This window comes from Ananas comosus, linkage group 12, assembly GCF_001540865.1.
Source record: "Ananas comosus cultivar F153 linkage group 12, ASM154086v1, whole genome shotgun sequence".
Taxonomy (NCBI): domain Eukaryota; kingdom Viridiplantae; phylum Streptophyta; class Magnoliopsida; order Poales; family Bromeliaceae; genus Ananas; species Ananas comosus.
In genome coordinates this window covers 5,258,768-5,281,738 of record NC_033632.1, presented here as the reverse complement: position 1 = coordinate 5,281,738, position 22,971 = coordinate 5,258,768, and the positions used below count along the sequence as shown (strand labels likewise).

The 22,971-nt window shown below is 36.5% G+C and overlaps 1 protein-coding gene across 1 annotated transcript in view; it reads right to left on the bottom strand.

Moving 5' to 3' along the window:
- LOC109717907 (DNA ligase 6) overlaps positions 1 to 22,749 on the bottom strand; it is a gene marked incomplete in the record, with an annotated part of 28,287 nt that extends 5,538 nt beyond the window's left edge. Inside the window, 13 exon segments of the mRNA XM_020243862.1 lie at positions 3,444 to 3,493; positions 5,752 to 5,856; positions 5,958 to 6,117; positions 9,171 to 9,236; positions 9,346 to 9,443; positions 11,394 to 11,441; positions 11,949 to 12,077; positions 13,330 to 13,432; positions 18,229 to 18,325; positions 18,408 to 18,510; positions 19,883 to 19,964; positions 20,084 to 20,201; positions 20,296 to 22,749. Of these exon segments, the coding sequence (XP_020099451.1) occupies positions 3,444 to 3,493; positions 5,752 to 5,856; positions 5,958 to 6,117; positions 9,171 to 9,236; positions 9,346 to 9,443; positions 11,394 to 11,441; positions 11,949 to 12,077; positions 13,330 to 13,432; positions 18,229 to 18,325; positions 18,408 to 18,510; positions 19,883 to 19,964; positions 20,084 to 20,201; positions 20,296 to 22,606 (3,470 nt within the window).

Sequence of the window (22,971 nt, the reverse complement as noted above, 5' to 3'; positions counted from 1 at the left end):
CCCCCCCCCCCCCCCCCCCCCCCACATCCATTACTCTGCTCATCTGCACTAAAGTTACCTCTCCAATAATAAAACAACCCACCATTGCCTCTCTCTCTCTGACTACCTCACCAACTAGACACCATACTGCCTTCGTTGCCACCAGATCTGCCATCCTTGCTGCCTTGAATGCCTGGGCTCCTCCATTCTTTTTTTCCTTTTTTTTTTTTTCCTTGTGTTGTTGTTTGGATTGTCAGATTCTTGAGTTGCATGAACTGGGAATCGGTGTTTTGGGTTTTTCCCCCCTTTTAGCTACTTCAAATGTCTAATTTATGTTTTGCATGTCATGATAAGATGGCTCAGTTAGGTAGGTTTTGTTTAAAGTGTGATGGATTTTTATTTGTTTAGATATCTTTGCAGGAGTTTTACCACAAATTTTTTTTAAAAAAAGGGAGTTATTTCCACTCATTTCAGTTTTCTTTATGTTGGATAAGGATTTCTTAGTTTTCTTCAAAATGTCAGTGTTCTATTTCTTTGTCCAATTCTTGAATTGTCCAATTCTTGAATTTCTCAGATAGGTAAAGCACGGTTTCATTTATTCGCAGTGCATGTAGAAATGAAGCTATAATTTTCTAAATGCTTGCATTTGTTTATGAAATTATATACGTTTCTCTTCATACGCATTCTTTATAACAGGATTTTAGCATAGCTCTTTTACATCTTTCCATTATTACATAAAGTTAACAAATGGGAAAAAAAAATCATCAACAGAAGGATGTCTTTATTTATTAATCCGTTATATAAAGCTATTACATTGGTTATTAAAATAAAATAAATAAATAAAACCAAATATATAGACTTCGAAATTTCATTTCAATTACCCACTTAACTTCAAATTTTATTCATTTTACTTCAGTGGTACCTCATGGTTAATTAAACAACCTAAAAGTTCATCTAGTTTATTTTTTAACTATTAAAGACTGAGTTCAAATGTAATAAGGCCAAAGTTCAATTGGGCCTAGAATATTTTACATGAACTTTAATAATACTAAAATATCCTTTTATAGTCCCCCACTAACACTATATAATATATTTTACAAGGTCGTGTAGCATAAATGAACAAACTTAAGTAAATTATTTATACTTGGAAATTCCCTTTTTTTTGGTGCAATTGTTAGTTGACCACTGGACATAATTATTTCACTTTATCGATATCCTTTATTTCAGGTGCTTAGTACAAATCCAATAACCCAACTAAAACAAGCACACCAAGCTCCATATGATAGTAAAAATTTTCGTAATGCACTTCATGAGGAGAATAAAAACAGAGAGGCATTTGCCTAGAGAGCCCTCTTATGTTGAGATCTGCATAGGAAGGCCAACTAGCATAGAAAGTATGGTGAGACAATTGAGTTGTGTTGATTACTTATGGATGGACCCTTAGCCTTTCTTCACTCTTGCCACAATAAAGAGGGAATGTCCTTTATAAAGGGATACAAATCACATTTCAAGTAAAGAGCAGCTTGCAATCCTACATACAACGTATTATAATACAACAATATAGTCCTAAAATATCATTTATCCGATCGGATGAGACTATAAAATCGATGTTTAATAAGGTATTAGGAGCTACCGTGGCCAGTTTGTCCAGAAGCCAGACCATGAAACCCTTCTAGAGATCACATTAAATCTGTTTTATTACATACTCATTTTAAGGTAAGAATATAAAAACTAGAAATTTGATATTTTACAAATTTACCAATAAAATAATCATGGTGAGAAAGGATTCAATCAACCACTCAGACAGCACTCATATTAAAGCAAGAGTATCAACCAATTTGGCTGCTTGATTTCGTGGTAGGAAGGGATTGACAAAAAATATGATAGCAGTTGTCACCCCAGATTGTAGATTTATATATTTGTTAGCAGGGTGGGAGGGATCTACTAATGATTCCATAGTATATGAGTACGCTACCCATAGTATATGAGTACGCTACCCGTACCTCCTCCAACAGGGTTATGAATTATAGAAAGTAAGATTAAATTTGCACAATGCCCTTGATAATAAAGGAAGACAATGATATGAACATATTTGACATAATAGCAAAAAAGTATGACCTAGTTTTTGCTTGACATACAACTATATATAGGTTTGTAGCTCATTATTGATCTTTGTGATACCCACTTGAAGAAGCAAGAAGAATATGCACCACAAAACAGGGAAGAAATACTCTCAACCTTCATCATGCACGGTTGCAATCAAAAGTTGAGAGACCTTTTGGAACTGCAATTCTTCTTCCTTTGCTGGACGCATCAATATTTTGTTGGTTTGCAGTGAATTACATAAATATGTCCAAATATGTCTCCTAATAACCCATTCTTTAATGATAAAAAGATTCAAGTTGGAGATGAATGCAACAATTATTCCCAGTCTATGTCCCAAAGAGAGTTTTGAGATAAGCATAGACAATGGACAGATCTAAGGGATAAAATTGCTGAGGTAATGTGGTGAGACTAGAAAATGTACTCATCATGCATCTATTAGTTAAGACTTTCTTATTTTTACAATGTCATGCTATTTACTTCAAAATGTGGACTTAAAAATGTTGCACACAAATTTTTCGTTGTCATCTTATTATATTGTATTGTACGTGTTGAATCAACATTAGTACGATCTTCCACATGTTGAATTATTGTTGTCAATATCTCACTTAATGTGAACGTGTCATGTGTTTTCAATATGTTATGCAGTTAAGTTCGTTATTTGATTATCATATAAACATATTAAGTTGCTTTTTATTTGTTTATCCCAACTATCTGAAAATCAGAAAGTCATATGCAAAGAACTCCGATGAGAGAACAGGATAATTCGGCAATCCGTGGTATCTCAAATGAGAAAGGCACAACTGGAGTTAGAGAAGGTAAGCCTAGCAAGAGATTTGAGTCCTATGATCAATGTCGTTCTCATTCCTTTCCTAATTGAACAAGCATGATACCAACTGAAAGTGGACAAGCTTCAAGTCATTGGCCTATGTTGTTACTGTCGTGGCTGTCAATGACCAGTTTCACACCTTATTAGATGCTGATAATGCTGAAAACCATATGAGAACAATTGCGCATCAAATATGTTGAAATCGAAAGATGTAGAGAACTAAGTGGTGCAGGTTGGAATGATGAATCAAAAACGATAATGTCGGAAAGTAATACACACCAGGCCTATGGGGAAATAAACATTTAATGTTTCTGCTTGTTTGTCTCTCTTGGCACAGCATATAAATTTTTATTCATGTTCAATTAGGTTGGCACTTGGCAGCTGCCACCACAATTTTATAATATGAACAGAGGAAGGATTGGAAGTGCTTTTGGATTTTTTTTATGCTTTCCAAAGCATAAAATCAGGTGCTATGGAAATATAATACCAAACTAGACCTAAGATGAAATTAATATTAAAACTAAATAATTACCTCTCTCCGTTGTAGAGCATGATATCAAATATGAATACACAAATGTCAACCTGCAATGTAATTTAGTAAAATTTAGCACGTCATCTATTTGAATGGTGCATATTGGGAAACGAGAACTAGAAAAAGAAAAGATTAAATTAAGATAATGCAAAGCCTCCAAATGACAACTTGCTTGCTAGCATTTCTTTGCAGCACTGATTGCTAGAGAGTGGATACAATCACTAAAAGATTTCAGCACCATGTTACAACTATCAAAATAAAAAAAAAAAGGAAATAAGGCAACAAATAAACTGAAACTTTTGACATTACTATTTCTTGTGATGAACCCAGTGTTTAAAAAGGCGCAAAGGCCTTATGGAGCCTAGGCGCGAGGCTCACCGCAAGGCGCGCGCCTCAAGAAGGTGAGGCGCATATCTAATAAAAATAAAACACTCTTAACAAGCATGTTTTAAATGGATGTTTTATATTAAAAAATTCTAAAATAGCTATACAAATATAAAATAACCATAAAAAGTAAAGAAATCGCATGCATAAATGTTCTCAGCTTAAAAATAAAAAAATTATGTTTCAACTTTCAGCTTAAAAGTGTTTGCTGCTACTTCTTTCTTCTTGCCGCTGCTATTTATTGCCATTGGGGGCTGGAAGAGAGAACGACCAAGAGAAAAGGAAAAGAAAGCGTTCAATTAGAAATTCTTTTAAAAAAATTTCTTAACATTTTAGAATATATTGAAAAAACTCAAAACCCAAAAACCCACACCTTAGACATATTAAACGTAAATATCACGAGGCGCATCTGAGGCGCGCGCCTCACTCCCTGAGGCGTTGAGACTCGCGCCTTGTGCCTAGGCGCTGAGGTGTGCGTCTGAGGCGCGCCGTTTCAAACACTAGATGAATCATTTTGTATCTAGGTTCAACTAAGCTTAAAGCAGTACCATTATGAGATGTTTCTAGAAGTTGAAGTATTATCATGGTGTTCTAGACGTGTATCATTATTAATATGCTAATAGTACCAAACATCATTTATCAAGCCAAAATATATCACCAGGTTAAATGCACGAGAACCATCCAAGCTTTCACTCATTTGCAGATAGTCACCTAAATTTGAAAAAATGTCATATTTCCCATCTTAACGTCCAAAATATTGCAATTGATACCTAGGATCATATTTTTATCTATATAAAGTGCCTAACATTATCTAAATAGTCAAAATAATAAACGACACATGTTGGCAATATCGAAGGGTGTATTTGAAGTCAAACTTCAGTTTTACCACACGAAAAATTGATTTTTAGCATTTGATTTCGGAAATTAAATGTGATAATTAGGTCAATTTTACCCACAAAAGTGATATTTGGATCAAGAAGATTCATCTAGTTGCCATGCATTCTTTGTTGTTTTCTTGAACAATTGGCAAATGTTAATCATTTTAAATTGATGAAATATGAGTTTAGGTGGTTAATTGCATAAGTTCCAAAGTTTGGACGGTAAGTACAAAATTTTGAAAGTTTAGCTAGCTATCTGCAAATAGACAATATTTCGGGTGGTTTAGGTGCATGTCAACCTATATCACCCGAAAATTGACATAGACAGTATTTATTTGAAAGAGACAACCCAACACACCGCAAAGTAAGAGAAGTGGGCATGGGCAATTATTGATCGTGTGCTTGACAGAAAACCACTAGTGAGATTAAGGTGAGGAATATTCTCCTAATATTGCTCAAAATAGTGATAGGCATTAAAGCAAGTTTGATGCCAACATGAAAGTATATGCACCTCACATGAATGGAGCATCTCGCTGAAGGTTGCCGAGCTGATTAAAATTAAAAAAATCGCAGTGAAGCAGATTTCTTAAGCTCATAAAAGGTTTATGCAGTAACAGATAGAAAATGTAGCAGTCAGTTGTTAATATGGAAGCTATTGGTTGTAAGAAAACTATTAGGCAACTGTTCATGTTAGAAAGATCTATTTCAGGCAAACACAGAGAAAAAAAAAAAATCTCCACAATTAAATGACGGGATTATGTTTTATATGATAATCCATGAAACATAAAATGAGTTACATGCCTCCAAACTGATGGAAGGAAGTTTTTGCCAAAGAAGCTTAGTAACAAAGATACCATACAAACAACAGAAAGCTTGTCTTGATGATCAAGAGATGCGATATCCTTTTACAACCATGAAAGGCTGAATTTATACCAGTTTCAAAGTGCGCCAATCAATTCATTCAACAAGTAGTCAAACCAACTTATCTAGGAAGTAGCAGCGACCCAACATATCTAGGAAGTAGCAGCAACACGGATAAACTTTACCTTAATGTTATGCAATAAAACTGAGGAGTCTTTGCTTCCTCGCTCCCGTGAAGATAGCTCTTGGAAAGACATAAGTTTGCTTCCATTCCTATCAATTGCTACAACCTGAACACAAAGAAATTTGCTAAGAACCGCACATGAAGAAGCCAAGAGAATCAGAATCTGATTTTCCTAAAGAAGAAGAAAATTGTGAGGATCAAAATTACCTCAGCATCCGCTATAAATGTCTGAACTGTGGGGTTGCACGACTCTCTAATTACACTAATCAAATCAGGAAAGCGAGATGTCGATTCTTTCATTTGCCGTGAAAAAACTCGTATAGATCCATCAGGTAATCTATGAATTTGGGCACGCTGGCCATCATACCTGAAGAATGAGTAATACAAATAAAATAGTCTTCTTTGGGACTTTCAAACATGTCCATTGGAAACTGAAATTTGCATATACGACCATCTAACAGCGAACGGCAATCCTTTTCAATTTTGAGGGAATATAAGCAAACTTTGAAGAGGCCCAATCATCTGGATGGTACATGATATATCTTTCTTATGTAAGATAGCTGGAATTTACCGTGTATACCACAACACTTTTCATTTTCTTCACTGGTTTCTCATTTGACATGCCTTTATGGTCGACATCTAGAGAACAGCAATGCTTCATGCAAAAAGCAATTTAATATGCACATCACCCACACGATATATGTACAGAGTTCAAAATAAACAATAGAAATAGAGCCTATTAAATAATTTTATGTGATTTACATCTTAAAAGAAACCCTTAAATATAATAATCCTAATGAAGCATCACAAGAGGACTTTCCCCATGGCACTAGCAACCACAACCTTGAGTGCTTCAGTTTGTCAGCCCAGTAAGAGGTGTTGTTCTTATACAGGGATCATAACCCTGCGTACCATATCCCCAAGATTGATGAATGCTACTCTTAGACAGGATTTTCAACCTTGAGTACGGCATTTTTCCTCCAGAGCGGAATTAGTTTTATAGGTCCTTGTGGCCGAATGGGCAAGCTTGGGCCAAATTTTATGACAAGCCATAGTGATTGGATATGATTTTGATGAACTGTTTGTCCGTTTGACACATAGAACTCTTATTTAAATATTATGATACATTCAATTGGTCAATTTTGATTACAACAGCTGCATTCTGCAAATATTCTATTTCATGATCTCCACTGACTTATTACCTTGCTACTGTGGTGGTTAGCTATCTTCATTACACTTAGATAATTTCTGTTTACAGTAGCAGCATTACTCAATACTTGAGAACCTTTACTGGCTTATTATCATGCTACTCTATTCGGTTTCGATTATTTTTATATCTCAGTTGATTACCTTGCAGTTATCTCATTAATTTTGCTCTTGTTGGCCAGTGAGTGCAACTTACCTCTAGTGGTTTGTTGTACCAATTGAAAATTAAATTTATATATTTCTCAACCCCTGTTTTTACAGGGGGTGCAAGCAGTGATGTTCGGGGCACTGTATTAGAGCGAGGCTAGATAGAACCTTTGGTCAGCTTCTCGTGTTATGGACGTTTAGCTCGAATATTTTATGTTTATCTTTTTAATTATTGTTTTGTGGACTTGTGGATTTGTAGTCTTTCGAGTTTAGAGTTGTTATATGCAAATTTGATTTTCGTGGTATTTGGATGTTGGATTTTGGTATTTGGATCAATTATAGTTGTTATACTTTCAGTATCTCTCCCATTTCTTATCATTAATTGTACAGGTTATATGATGTTTTGCTTGTGGTTGTTGCCTGTATCCCTATATGTGCACGTATAGAGGAGACTCCGCCCATTTGGACAGGAAAAACTCTTATCCGTATCGACAAGAAAGACTTTGTCCGTATAGCGGGCCTGTACGCATCTCGACCTCCCAGGTGATGCATTCAAATGAAAACTTTCACATGACTTCTGCAAAATTCAGCTTCTCAATTGAAAATTCTTGAAAATGTATAACAAATACGACCCCGTAAGCATAGTCAAAATGGTTTTTGGGGGTGGAACTTGTGGCATCAGCCTATAGGATTTATTTATTTTCTATTTTATCTAAAAATATACAAAAAAGAGTTTGTACACCAATATTCGCCATAAAAGGTCCAAGCCAATAATGGGTCTAAAAAAGTATCAACGAGGGTGAAATTTAAATATTTGCACCCTATCGATGTAAGGAGCCATGATATATATGTTTGAGAACTGCTAAAAGCCTTTTTCTCTTTGTTGATGCAGATGCTAAAGAAGGGTTGTGTTTGATAGTATAGCCCTTTTCTCCAATCAAAAAAACTATTGTAGCTACTGGTCGACGACCAAGCAAATTTTTGATATTCCTTTTTATTTCTCATCATGAATCTCATGGAGAGTTCGATGCTGCCTCAAGATGAACACTGGCAGCATGCTTAACACATGCAAGTCAGATAGGAAGTGGTATTTGCAGTGGCAAACAGGTGAATAACACATAGAACCCCACTCAAGAACAACAAATCTATTGACTGGAAGAGAAAGATGTAGGGAAAAGAGAAAAGGATATACTAAGTTCCCACATTTAATATCCCAACTCACAGTTATGTGAACCGTGCCGGCAAGCCTCATTACATTACTGGGTACCACGATGAGTTGCAGGACTCTAGTTAAAGCAAAAGACTCTAGTTAAATTAGGCTCAAGAATCTAGGATTTTGACTTTTCAATGAATAGAACCCATTCCGATATAGGTTGTAAAGTTTTGAATATCAAGCTAGAGGTCATCTCTAACCAACCCATCCTCTATTCTTCATCTCCCTACGGAAGACATAGCTCACTTCACCCCTCCGGTCCGAACTCCTTGGAGCACTTTATCTGATTGTGACTGATGTCTATGCCGTAAACCATCACAGATGAAGAACTAAGCAGCTCCGACATTGTCAAGCATCATCGGTGCCTTCCAACAACACCATCCACTATGGTGACACGATCCACTGTAACAACAATAAGCATGGACCTTGTCTAAGAAGTTCTCTGATGACACATGTTGTGTCCTCAGCAAACCATTCATTGTTTTTTCTTAATTTGAAAGTAAAATTTTAAAAGTTAACTGAAATACTTCAACAAAACATTTCAGCCACTGGAAATGGATGTTCGGATATTATTATCTTTCTTCACGAAAGTGCAAGCTTATTTTTCTTCGTATACATCGTGATAAGCAGCTAATCATCCACAAAGATGATTTGTGAAGCTTCAAAAACCTGGTTGATCCTCCACGAATTGACAGTAAGTAAGATGACAATTCCATTGTCTTTTGCTTATTTCTTGAGACACATGATGCTAAACCACCTCCCAATGCTTATATATTTTTGAAAAACAATAATTTCCATATATCAATAGCGAACTAGGAAAGTAAAATGCGTTACTCGAAAAGAAATCAACATACTTGTACTCACAGGTAAATGCCCTACCCTGGAATAATTTTAACACCTCAACAAAACCATTAGTAATCCTGCCACATAAAACATATCGTAAGCATCCAAATGAATAGAACTCCAAACTAATATACTACAGAAAACTATGCTGCAAAATTATTCAAATGAGAACTAACGAAATTATACCGAGAAAGCATAGGAGGAATAGGTGTCCCTGGAACCATTGCTAAAGTAGAAGCTGAAAATGTAATGCCTTTACTCAGAAGGGAAGGGATAAGTAGGTCCTGGTTACAGAAATTTGCACAGATTATATAGCATTTGTGCTCTATATTTTAAAATGATTTTTAGAATAAGATAGATAAAAGTGCTTCTAGTGCATCTGAAGTGGTTGAATATAACTGGTCTTTAACAAAGAAAAAAGGACGCACACTCAATCATGTTATAATCCTCCAAACACCTGGCAACTGCAAATATACTTAACCAAAATAACTGAAATATGATACTTACGGATGAGTGATTCTTCAAAAAAGATCAAGGACAATCTGACATCCTTTTTTTTTTCTCTGTGTGTGTCAGATGTAGCAACTATTGCAAATAAGTTAATACAATAACAGTCAAATTCATTCCATCTAAACTGAATTAACGATCTGAACCAACTCAGGTCAGTTGATTTGGTTCAGTTTAATCAGATTCAATATGGTTTGGCTGTGTGTATTGAGAACCAAATAAATCAACAACAAAATAAAACCAACTTAACCTAATTCATAATATTTAAATACAAATTAGACATTAGAATATGACCAAATAACCATAATATTTAAACACCACCCCCATCGGATCAGAGCTTAAATGGATATGATCAGTCAAAAGCTTTATATAGAAGAAAGGTATTCAATGAAACCCAAATTATTTTGGTTCAGTTATGTTCAGTAACTTCAGTTTATGTCTATAATTTGGTTAGGTTTTAAGTTTACAGAAAGAATCCAAAACGGAACATAAATTGACCAATTCTCACCCCTTGCCAATAAATTTATGATGATCAATTTCTTTAACAATATCATAGGACCTTATATTTCTTTTTATTTTGTTTTTCCTCAATTTTCTTTGAGATTTAAGACATTTAACGATGACTTCCATATTGTCAGTTGTTTGCAACAATAAATCCCCATTGCAGTGGTAACTTTTTCCTGTCTCATTATGGAAAATAGCAAGTTCAAAATATATCTAACAATTCCAAACTTAAGAAAGTAATACCCAGGAACTATTAACCTCAAAAAGAAAAGCCTACAGATAAGAACAAACAAGCCTTAATGAATTAATGAATCATTACAAGGTCTTCAATAAAATAGGGGCTGCCATAACAGGGATAATACAAAAAGGCAGCGACTGTGAAAGAGATCTAATCATTGAGATCAACAGTGGTTCTAGGCAGAGAAGATAGCGTACATGCAGACACTCCATAAGTTGGAAGCTTTATTTCTAATGGTGTTAAAGGAACATTTGTATTACAACCAGATACAGGATGGTTTGTCCCAACAATGACAAGTAAATATCGCTAGTATATGTATATAAACAACCAGGCAGGATGATGGAAAAAGTACAGAATTGTCTGATTGACATAAATTTGTAGTGCAGAATTTCTGCTAATACAAGGGAATATCAGATCATGCTTCCGTACAGCGAATTCCATAACAAACCCTGCCAGTACTACTTCAAAACGTTCTACCAGTGAAAATCAACTGCTCATATAAGAGAACATGTTTCTCATTTCTACCCAAGTGCGACCTCTACTTTCCAATTCCAACATAAGTTTCTTATTCTAACATTCTTCACGTACCATCTAGAGCCGATTATCCTGGATAATTGACCATTTATCTATAGAAACTTGTTTTCCCATAGTAATATACGACAATTCTTTCCCTAATTGCTTACACTCAAAATATGACAGAAGAAGAAGCTGACTTTAGTAATAAACAACAGAATCCGTAAGGTCACTCAGATCATGCTGCAAAATTTTGCACAAACATGTATAAAACAGCACTAAGCCACTAATTTCACATAATTGAAAGTGACTGGTATAAATGAGCATAACCAAATAAAGGGTCAATATAAGAGTTAAATCTCCATGGCTGAATTGGACCCCCAAGTTAACATAAGAAAAACAAAATCGAATTTAATCTTTCAGGTAGACAATAAGAGTAGCAGGAAATGCTAGAACTAGATTGATGACTTGCCAGATTAGGAAGAACGTTGTAGGCGTGAGCAACTTCTGCAGAAATACCCTGACAAAATGCAAATATTACCTCCAGCAACTGGTTTAGTAGACGAAAAAATTCACATCTAAGACCATTAAAAGTGGCATTTTAAAGTGTGCGTGACCTCGACAAAAAAAAGAAAAAAAACCTTCGCATTACAAGTGAATATTTACAGTGTAACATTAAAAATGTGATTCATAAGGCTAGCCTTCCGAGTTCCAAAACATCAGCTGGCATCTAACTATGTTGGCGCTTTTTGTTAAGTTTGACTCATGCATTTGCACAATTATCAATAGATGTTGCACTAAGGGTGAATACATACATGGCCAACATCAAAGTAGATCACAATAAATAAATTACAGGTAGAAAGGGAACGAGCAGAGAGGGAATGAGCACTCTGTACAAAGGTGGCAGCTAACCAATAAAATGCTAGAACTTTAGACTGTTTTGTAAAAGTAGCCACCCAAGCTATAGTAAAAAGGATATCACTACTTGTTCTCAAGAAGAAATACTTTTCAAACTGCAAAATCGAACCTGCATCTGTGTTTTTAGGGCCTCTGAAATAAATACAGGTTCCGATGGGGAGCAGCTGTGCAGCACCACAGCATGCGCAAGTGCTGGTAAAATAGTTCTCATCGTGGCCCCAATACGCAAATTACGAACCTATAACAAGTAGCAACAAAGTTAAGTCGAAGAACACAACAATATAACAAATTTAAAACTCCCAATGATAGTTATTTGGCACATCTTATAAAGAGAAGCACAAAGAATAAGCAGAATAAGTAACCAAATTGAGGATATGTATTAGGCAGCAATAATTAATCGAGAACTACCAGCACAACCAGTGAACTTCTAGTAACAAAAGGTTTGCAAAAAGATTCTCTTCACACTTTTTCCTCTTTTTTATTCTTTATCAGAAAATAGCCTATTATATGCCTCCAAAACTGTCTCATGGTCAATTCTATTACCTAGCGACATTGCCTTGAAAACAAGGTAAGGCCAAAGAATACATAGATAAAATAATGGAAACAAGCTGTAGAGCATACAGTTTTTTGGATAAGCACTTGTATGAATGAGTATATGACTTACTATTCACACTGGAAGAAAGAACGTAAATTCAACAAAATAACCCAAAGTGCATCTTAAGCAAATTTTCGAGATAACGAGATGCTGTTGGATGTGGGATATAGGTTTAGGCCAAGGTTATGATTTAAAGGGGTTAAGCAGGCCGTAGGAGTACCGCACACTGAACAATTGACTGAAGGTTAGCAGTAAACTATAGGATAACTATATTCCTAATTATGTTCTACAATGTTGAACATTAGGCCAAAAACAGCATATCCTTAATGGATTAATCCACGAAGAATATACTAGATATTAAAATGTTTGGTCTAGGTAAGACTAGCCTCAGTTAGGTCTAAATGGGAGGTGTTGTTTAAGGTACTGTGAGTCACATCTCACATGTAAGTATGCAACATGCCAATGTTAAGACACCGACCAAGCAGGTATCCAAAAAAAGTAGGCAACATAAAAAGAGATAGGGATCCTAAAATCAACATGGATATAGGATGAACATAGCTGACCAGGAAAGATTTAGGCATTTAGCCACAACATAGTTTAGGGAGGAAATAGCTCAAGATGCAACTAGGTGTTGGAAGATTAATACCAGACGCATCTCAGTGTCCCACTCGTCCTTTTGAGGCAAAATATAAAGCCAATCCCAGTCAGTGTCTGATTAGGGGCTAAGAAGTTGACTTTATATAGACATAACAAAATGGAAATTCTAAGCCCAACGGTAGTAAGTAATGATTGTCATATGTCTACTATAGATAGCTTTTATTTGACATTAATGCTCAGATTGCTCACAAAAACTTCATGTGAAAGCATACTATAGTTGATAAAGAAGATGTCTCACCAATGCTCTAACAAGAAATTTCAGCTCCATTTCTCTACAAGAACGCATAAGATCTATGACAAGAGTTTTTCGTCTGCCAGCACTTCCACTACCTGTTGTTAAACTGTACAAAAAATAAGACAGGTATAAAACCACACAACAATGCATTTCTTTACATATAGACTCATACACAAATATCTTAACAAAATTTGAAACAATGAAAAACAACAGATTAGCACCAAAAGAACAAAAATAAACTACCACGATACTAGATTCTAGAAGACTGATACAAATCTAATATCTTCTAATATCTTATTCATGGAAACGTGAAAGAAACTTTAGGAAACCCAGTAGCAATGAAGTACGTCTCACATTAATGTCACCCACGAACATATCATGCAAAGTATTATACAATCTATCAGCTTCTTGTTTCATCTAGATCATAACTATGAGACTTTTCTCATTTGTTTTGGTAAATTTCTTCTTGTAATTATGCTCATTAATCAGAATCAGAAAATCAAGCACACATACATAGGAAAAATCAAGGAAGTAACCAAGGACACATACACAGGAAAAATCAAGGAAGACTGCAATGTTGAAGGAGAAGAAAAGAAAAGAAAGCATTGTGTAGTTGTTTCCAGAGTTTCAGGCATTTTAATGGGGCAGTAAGTCCTGTACTGATAAGAAATCAAAATTTTGTTGTATCTTTGAAACCAAGGACATCAGACTCTGAACATATATTATAGGACTATGAAGGAAATTTCCAATTTATTTTGACTAAGCACTATATTTGTCCACTTTGCGAAACACTAGCATATGCTGCTCCTGCTGTGCAACAAAATTAAGCTTTTATGCTATGATAGACCCAAATCAATCTTCCTTTATTATTTGGTATATTTTGGAAGAATCTAAGACAAAATTTATTTTAGTAGAGACAACTAGATTCAAACCTGTTTATCACAGTTAGACTCAACTATCCTGTCCTGACTACCCACACAGAACCATCATTAAATGGATCTTAGCTGATAATAAAAGTCCAGTTTGTATCCATGACCATATGCTTTGATGTTGTAGATTGACTCGACTCGATTTGGCCATCATCAAAAGTCTTATTAATTTCTAGTTTTGAGCCGTCTAACTCAACTTAACTCTGTCCTTACTAGTCCAATCTATTTGTTGAACCGATAAGGTAAAAGTGACAAGCCTATGTCTTGTACATTAATAAACTTCAAGTTAGACCTGTACAAGTGGACCTTGATCAGAGTTAACCAATTGCTTCATCTTACAATCATAATTTCACCGAAAAAAGAAGGGCGGAAGGGAGAAATCGCACATGGACTCTGCCAAAGAGAAACTAAATGCAGAAGAGATAACATCATGAAGGCCAAAATAACATCATACCTGGTTGTAGGAAAAATAGCATGTCAACATCACTCAAAGCAGTCAGAAATTTATAAAGCAAAATGTTAGAAGAGTGTTAAATCAATAAATCTCTAAAAGACAAATTGACAGACAACGGGACAAGGAGCAAGTACTATGGGGAAAACATTTGTTATATATTGCAGATCAAAAGAGCTCAAGGATACATTCACTTTAAAGAAAAATCATGTTGAAAATGCAAAAATGAAAAGAAAGTCTCAAAATTAGATCTGCAAACCAAATAAAATATTAAGGTTGACAATAGGTGGCACTGATTCAAAACCATCTATACCAATACATGATTTCTCATGGTCAAATCCAACATAGATGCACCACCTTAATTTGAGGATGGTGGGACCCACTATTTATTTTAAATTTTTCTCTATTCTTTTTTATCTTAGTAAAACCTTTCCTCTCCCTCGAAGCCACATCATTTAACTTTCTTTCTCTCTCTCTCTCTCTTTTTTCCTCATATCTCTTACTTTTTTTTATTTCCCAAACTCTTACTTTTTTTTATTTCCCAAACCGACAGTGGCATCTCTCTCTTTCCTCATCTCATCTACGGAGCGGTTTGGGTGGAAGGTTTTATATCTCTCCACCCATGATTTTAGAATTTCTTTTTCTCTCCTCCTTTTCCTCTTGCTCGCTACTCGGAGCCCTTCGGCTCTCATCCGCTATTCCTCATGCATCCTCAACAAGGATGGCGTATGGTGCCATCGCTGTCTGTCCCATTCTTAACAATCATGAAATATCACCGACCGTCCCTAGAGCAAGTGGCAAAGGGCTTGGTGGTTGGTACCCGAGACCCAGGTTCGAATCCTAGTTGATTCACACTCCCAACTAAGTTTATTTCTAAACGAAATAAACGAAGCGGGTAGCGTACTACCTATCTCTCAAAAAAAACAATTATGAAATATCTATATTTTTATATTTTTATTTCTCCTATAATTTTTTTTTATTATATACCAGTTGCATCGCGCGGGTTATTTCACTAGGCAAACATGAATTGTCTTTGACTAATCAGTTGCTCATGGAACGTCAGGTACTAAAAAGTCTAAAACATCGAATGTTTTATATTGTTCAAAGAATTCTGAAGTCACAACACATGTACAATCTAACCTGAGAATTGACACCAAAAGCTCAAATTTTAACAATAGAACTTGAGGCAAATGCAGCAGAATTCAATTATGTAACAACAATGGAAGAATAGAAAAGCTATAATATATATGCAGAGTTGGATATTTATGGAAAATAACCTAACAGTAAAATAATTAAGAAGAATAACGGTGAGCAGACTAGATCCAAGTTTAGAAATCATTCTGAGAAAACCTAACCCAGACAACCTGAAAGCATAATCACAAAAAAGTCAGAGCAATTTATCTTTGAATGGAACATGTTCTTCAAAATGAAGAGAAAATTTAACAAGGGTTTTCGAGTAGTCATCATTTAAGATGATTAGTAACTAGTTCCAATATGATCATGGCTGCTGGCGCATTTTGCAGACATCTCCAACTAATTTATTTCTATGACAACAGAGAGGAGGCTTAAGAAACGACAATGACAGGACAAGTTAGCGTCTAATGCATGCATTTAACCCTACTTTCCATCCGGAAAACAAGTTATTTCCTTAGAACTTACATTCTTCTCTTCCACCAATACCAAGCCTCTGTTGAAAGTCCAAAGAGAATGCATTTAGCTCAAAAGGCTTTGCAAAGAGCTGAGCTAAAGGATTGAGCACAATTCACAAGAAATATGAAAGTACTTATTTCCTTCCGCTTCTCGACAAACAGAGTAGGCTTTAGAATTGAATGCTACATAACTTCCCTAAAATATGTGGATGGGAAGATCCTAGAGACACCACAATTTTATGCACAAAGTAATTGATCAGCCTCAACTCTATCTAAGTTCCAAAAGGAAAATCAAAAAGCACAGGCCATCAATCAGAATGAAAGAAATTAATCAACCAGTCTAGCATGTTAGAGTGGCTGAATCTTGATGGCCAACCACATCAAAAGGACGAGTTAATCAGGTGCGATAAAGATCCAACACTATTGCACAGTATACATAGGAAAGAAACCTTTGATAATTGTGTGCGTAATTCATAATTTACTGTCTTCAAATCACGGCTGAGTAGTTGCTTACAAGCTAATGACAAAGACATCACTTGTCAAACAGCTTTTCTCAGGCATCTCCAAAGACCATTTTAGCAAAGAATTGATAGTTCTGAGTGTAGTTCTGAGTGTTTCGGTTGACAGTAGTCCTCTAGCCACACAAAAAATTCAAGAGGACATGGCTTGAATTTGTTAGTAGATCTGTTACCTTTCTAAAGCTGGTGTCCTACCAATTATTATAATAAACAGATAATAAAATCGACAGCCAGAATGCATATATTGCTTTTCCAGTTAACAACTGCTTAGGAACCAATATAATTAAATCAAAAGAAACATAAGTGAAATGCCAAAAAAAAATTGACAGTTTAACTTACTAGCTCATGCTCATGAAAACACAATAACAATATAAACCTCATTGTTCCAAAATGAAGCTTATGTGGCCGCATATGTGGTTCGGACCATGGACCACACCGCATATGTAATATGCGATACATTATGCGGTTGGACCACGTATGCAGCCAATATGCAGCCGCATATGCAGCAGGTGGCCACATATGCGACCGCATATGCAACAATTTTTATTTTTACTTTTTTCAGGCAAATGACTATACGTACACATATGACTATTTTGATACAACTTTGGTTAATAATAATGCATATAAATGTAATCGGTTCACGTAAATATAATTTAACTATCCTTCTTTTTATTTTGATTGGTGCTATTCTTAATATATCTAATATTATGTTTATAAATATTGGTGAATATTCTTTTCGTTGTTAGATCTTATTATGCTAGATATTTTTTATGTGTTGGCCCGTCTGTTGATGAAAAGTGATTGTGAATAACAGTTTAAAAAAAAAAAATTATTCCTACTTTAAAAGTACATTAGTTATTTTTTCTACTTATATTTGAATTTTTAATATTTTTACAGATGAACTGCATATATGCCCGCAATACCGCATATACACTATGCGGTAGCTAAACTACCCCTCCGCATACCACATTTTAAAACATTGATAAACCTTGTAAAAAAAATTTAAAAAAAATTTGAGAAAGATATGTGTAGAGGCTGGAGAAAGAAATGATTGCAACAGCCACTTGACTAGACCAAATTTAAACATTATGCTAGAGGGAAGTTTCAACAACTATCAGCGACAATCCAGAGGATCCCAAAATTTATAAAAAAGGTAATTCCTACAGAACAATACAAATTTAAAGGTTAACGAAAATATCACGAAGAAAGGAAGAATTTACATAACAATGGAACTTACATAACCATGATTATGTACAAATAAAAAAATCATGAAATCGTACAATAGATTCGCCGGTGAACATTTCAAACAAATTACAAAGCATATCAAGGTTTAGCAAAAAGAATATGCAGAATACCTTATTCTGCGAAGCACAGAAATCACATGACTAATAGAAAGGGAACGAGGAGGAGCAAGCACTGATTGATTTTGACGACACTCTTGTGCAACATCACCTAAAATTTCCAAGTATTAATGGAATAGCTATAAGATTATTTCCAGGTTATCGAATATCGACAAAGAACATAATTATCCTACCAAGATCACCAGAAGTTTTATACATTTCTTTTATTCTAGCCCTGTTTGTCCCAAATGTTTCTTGTAGAGCAGTTATAACCAGACCACCACCAATATTCAGTTCCTAGATAAAGTAATTAGATGTAAACCACTAATTAGTAAAATATAATGGTTCATAGCTATATATAGCAGAATCCAATAGCAAATGTATATACTAATTGACCAAAAGGAGGTAGATAAAATAAAAAGGACATAAAATATTGTATTGCTACCAGACAGAACCATGAGAGAAAGCCAGCCGACAAGAAATCCAACATTGTATTTGGCAATGATGTTAAAAAAATATGCATTGTAAGAAGATTCATGGTGGATGGTGGAGGAGATATGGCAGGTGCTGCAGCATGTACTAATAAGACAAGGCAACTATTGAAAGAAAGTTAATAATTCTCTTCCCGAGTAGGTGAAAACTCTTATCTCACTAGAGAACAAAAGTTCAATGACATAAAGTTCAAAGTACTAACAAAATAAACAGTAGGAAAAAAACATAATTTACACATTATTACAAGGAAAAGTAACATCCCTCAATGTATGTTGGCTATTCTGTCTCTATCACCCTCTGTTTGCAATGTAACATGTGAGAAACTAGGTTCTCTCCCTTCTATTTTATGTATGAAGATATACAAATTTGTTACTTAAATTGCCTCACTAGTCACTATATTTATTACTTTCAAATCAGAATTTTATATTCAAAGGATCTCAAAGCAACATCCATATCTTATGCAATGCAACCATCATAGCAGGTCAAGAGCAGCAGTATCACCCACATGAACCCAAATGCCACAATTAGCTCCCAAGACACATAACAGAGTAGTGAGGCTGCAATCTACCATGGCAGCCCATTGGAGGCATGACACTATGACAGCCTTTTTTTGTTTGGGCGAAGCGGGGGGGGATATCTACCATGGCAGCCCATAGGAGGCATCCATGATGTGAGGGCCCAGCATAATATAGAGGTTTCTTAGTAACTTGTTATATTGGTGTACTCTTTTGTAGCAACAAGATTGAATGAACCTCTGATGTCACTCTGACAATCTCTGTCTGCAGTCACTAAATAGAAAATATAGATCCTATAATCCCGTAATCCCATTACACGCACAATGTTGCCAACCACCGAGCAAATCACTCCGTTCATCTTACTAACAACCCCAACTATAGATCCAGGAAAACTCAAATACAATTTTAAATGCAAATCTAATACCAAGCCTTGTAACTTCAAAACATAAATACGAGGGAAAGAAACCTGGGCAGTAACCTAAATTTACCAAATGAATATAGTAGCACGCAAGTTCAAATTAATTTGCCAATGTTTAGTCCAACATGTGAAAGGTTACACGGACATGTAAGTGCAAGCTCTTTAAACAGAGAACGTAAAATTGAAATCACTAAACCCAGCATACCAGAAAAATTGGGAGAAACATTCAAATTTATTGACTAACCATGTTTTCATGGTCAGCAGCTATTCTGTTTGTGCATAGATAAACAGCAGGCAGCACATCATCCGGCGACAATGCAAGCAAACTGCAGGCAAAAGATAGCATCAGCAAAAGCCAAGATGAAAGGAACACTAAGACAAGTTTGAGAAGCAAAAACAAAGATGAGTGAAGAAAACAACCAAAAATAATGTCCATTAAGCGAACCTTCTGAACATATTACAAAGCATAGCATTAGTTTTGATCTTTCCTTTCTCTTGTTCCACCAGATCAAAAGTGCGAGCCAAGTGCAAGAAAGGAGCAGGCTGTCCAGCCTTCCAGCAGGCTGCAGAAGAGTAAACCTAAGACATACTTTCCCGTTCTAACAGCCCAATTACAAAATGCTTCAATTTGACTTCACTTAGAAAAATAATACAAACCATGATCAACAGGTAAATATTTTTCAATTGGTAAAGATACATTCGCCACGGCTGTGTCCCCTGTTAAACACCCCTTTATGTACAAATTTGAAAAGGTCGCCTTTGCTTTAGAATTACTAGACTTTTCATTACAATTATTAGGACTAGCGTAAATGTCAACAGTTGTACTGCAAGGAACAGTATTCCTCTCACCACTACATACATCACTATGATTTCTGTAGTACATATCAACTGCTCGATTAATATCTCCTTTTGCCTTCTCCAGCAAAGAGAGTGCAGCTTCCCTAGCCATACCACCATCTATTATCTGAAGAAATTGATCTACCTCCTGCATGTGCATCTCAACAGTATCACTTCCCTGCCGGTCCCCAATGTTCTGGTGTCGATCACCATTAATATTAGCAGAACTGTCGTTACAAGAAACAGTAGGTGCAACTCTTCCAAAAAATTTTGTGATCGTGGACTGCTTGCTTCCGCTGGATTCTACAGTCACAACAGACTTTCCTTTCTTTTTTGGCCTGTTTCCACTGCCAGAACTTCGTTTCTTCGGCAAATTTGAACTGCTTATGGTTGAATTCCGGTTCACTGGCTTCATAACGTGAACCAATGATTTCTTTGGACTATATTTAGGTCCTTCTTCGGTAACCTTCGCAACAACAGTATCTAAGTCGGTGGGCATGCTTTTCTGAGAGCTCGGTATTGACACAGAACAAGAACTTGCTTCCTCATAAAGATCTCTCTCACATTCAAAGAACACTGAAACAGCTTTTACAATATCTCCATCTGAGTACTTTAGCAGATCTAGAACCTGCTCTTCAGTGACCCATGATGGTAGAAAATCACGAAGCTCCTTTCTGGCTCCTTCCACTTCCATGTCATTCAGACAATTTAGGCCATCCAAATCAGAATCTTTCCCCAAACTTACTGATACCAAGGGGGCTGAATTTCTTGCTTCTTCCTCCGCTTGCTGGTTTGAGCTGCAGGCAACATCATTTTCAGCACTCTGAGTAGCAACCCCCAACTTCTGATGAAAAGCCCCCAAAAATTCATGCTTGTTTGCCATTTCATCTACCAATCCTGCAAAATGCTTTCTCAAAGCAATAGAATACTTTCCATCAAACTTCTCAACATCTACTCCTACTGTGGGGATGACACGTTTCGGCCGCAAGTACCTCACATACTCTCTCAACTCATCATAGTTTGAATGTTCACTATAGGGGACAAGATGAATCTCAAGTGAATCCTTCACCCGCACCGCAAAACCGTCTCTTTTCGTCTCATACATCCACCCAGTCGAAACAAAACCCACCACCCTCGAGTATCCTCTCTCTATCATAATCTCCTTCATCTTCACAAAATTGGGCCGGAAGTAAGGCCAAGTCTCACCCAAGAGATTCCAACCAATTACATGAATATGGCTAGCTGAGGCATCCTCTGTAAAAACCCCCGTCTCACCAAAACCTAAGACAGACAAAATAGCCATCTTTCTGCTATCCACATGTAATAAGCAATCACATTGACGCGAAATCTCAAGTAAAATCTTCTCTTTCCCAACAACATAAGTGGCAATCAAGAAGAGGATGGACTCCGAAGATCCCTTGTTCTGATCCCTAATCCTTCTAATAGTTCGCACAACATATTCCACCGATTCCTCTTGCGACGGAAACACAAATTTTGGATTACAATAAGTGGTATCCAAGAAGACAGCATCAGAACCAACAAATTCACGCAAATTGGAATCAGATTTCATCGATTCACAGAAACGGAAGTCCCCGGTGTGGACGTACCTTGCTGGATTCGCATTCCGCTGCCCGTCCCACCCGCGAGGGCCCTTGAAGAGGAATTGGACGGCTCCGGGGCAGTGGTTGGCGTCAACCAGCGTGACATCCCACCCGTCAATGCCCACCGTCTCGCCTAGGGCGAGCGGGACGACGAAGAAATGCGGGACTCTGAGGATTTCCTTGAGTAAGCGGGCGGTGACCTCCGAACAAAAGATAATCCCCTCGCACCAACTAGGGTTTAGCCCGGCGTAGTGGTCGGAGTGGAAGTGGGAGAGGAAGTACGAGACGGAGAAGTCGCCGGCGGAGCGGAAGCCGTCGACAACGAAGCGAGAGTTGGGGATGAGCTTGTGGCGGGGGAAGGTGGAGGGAATGGGGGGGAGAGGGGACCCATGAGAGAGGAGGTCGAAGGAGAGCGGGGGACGGGTTTGAGGGGAGATGGCGGAGAAGGAGGAAAGGGAGGAGAGGAACAGTGAGGAGGTAGTTATGGTTAGGGTTAGGGCCTTCGGGGTAGGAAGAGGAAGAGCGGCCATGGCATGGCGAGGGGAAAGCTAGGGTTTTGAAGGGTGAAAGGAGTCGAAAGGAGCGTCGAGCGTCGAGCGTCGAGCGCCGAGAGGGAAGGTGTCGTTCCGAGGACGGTTAAGGACCCATTTTTCTTTACACCGTACGTCACCTTCAGATTTGTTGGGGTTCAGATGCCTGAAATTGTTTGTTTCATTCAAACTCAGATTTTGAGTCGAACTAAAATTTAGGTTGTGTTTGGCTTCTTATTAAATTATTTTAAAAAAGGTTTTTTTTTGCAAATAGCCCTCTGATAAAAATTTTTAAAAAAATTGGTCATGTCAAAAATTTATTTGCAAAAATGGCCCTACCCCTGCCACGCAAGCACCATGTCAGT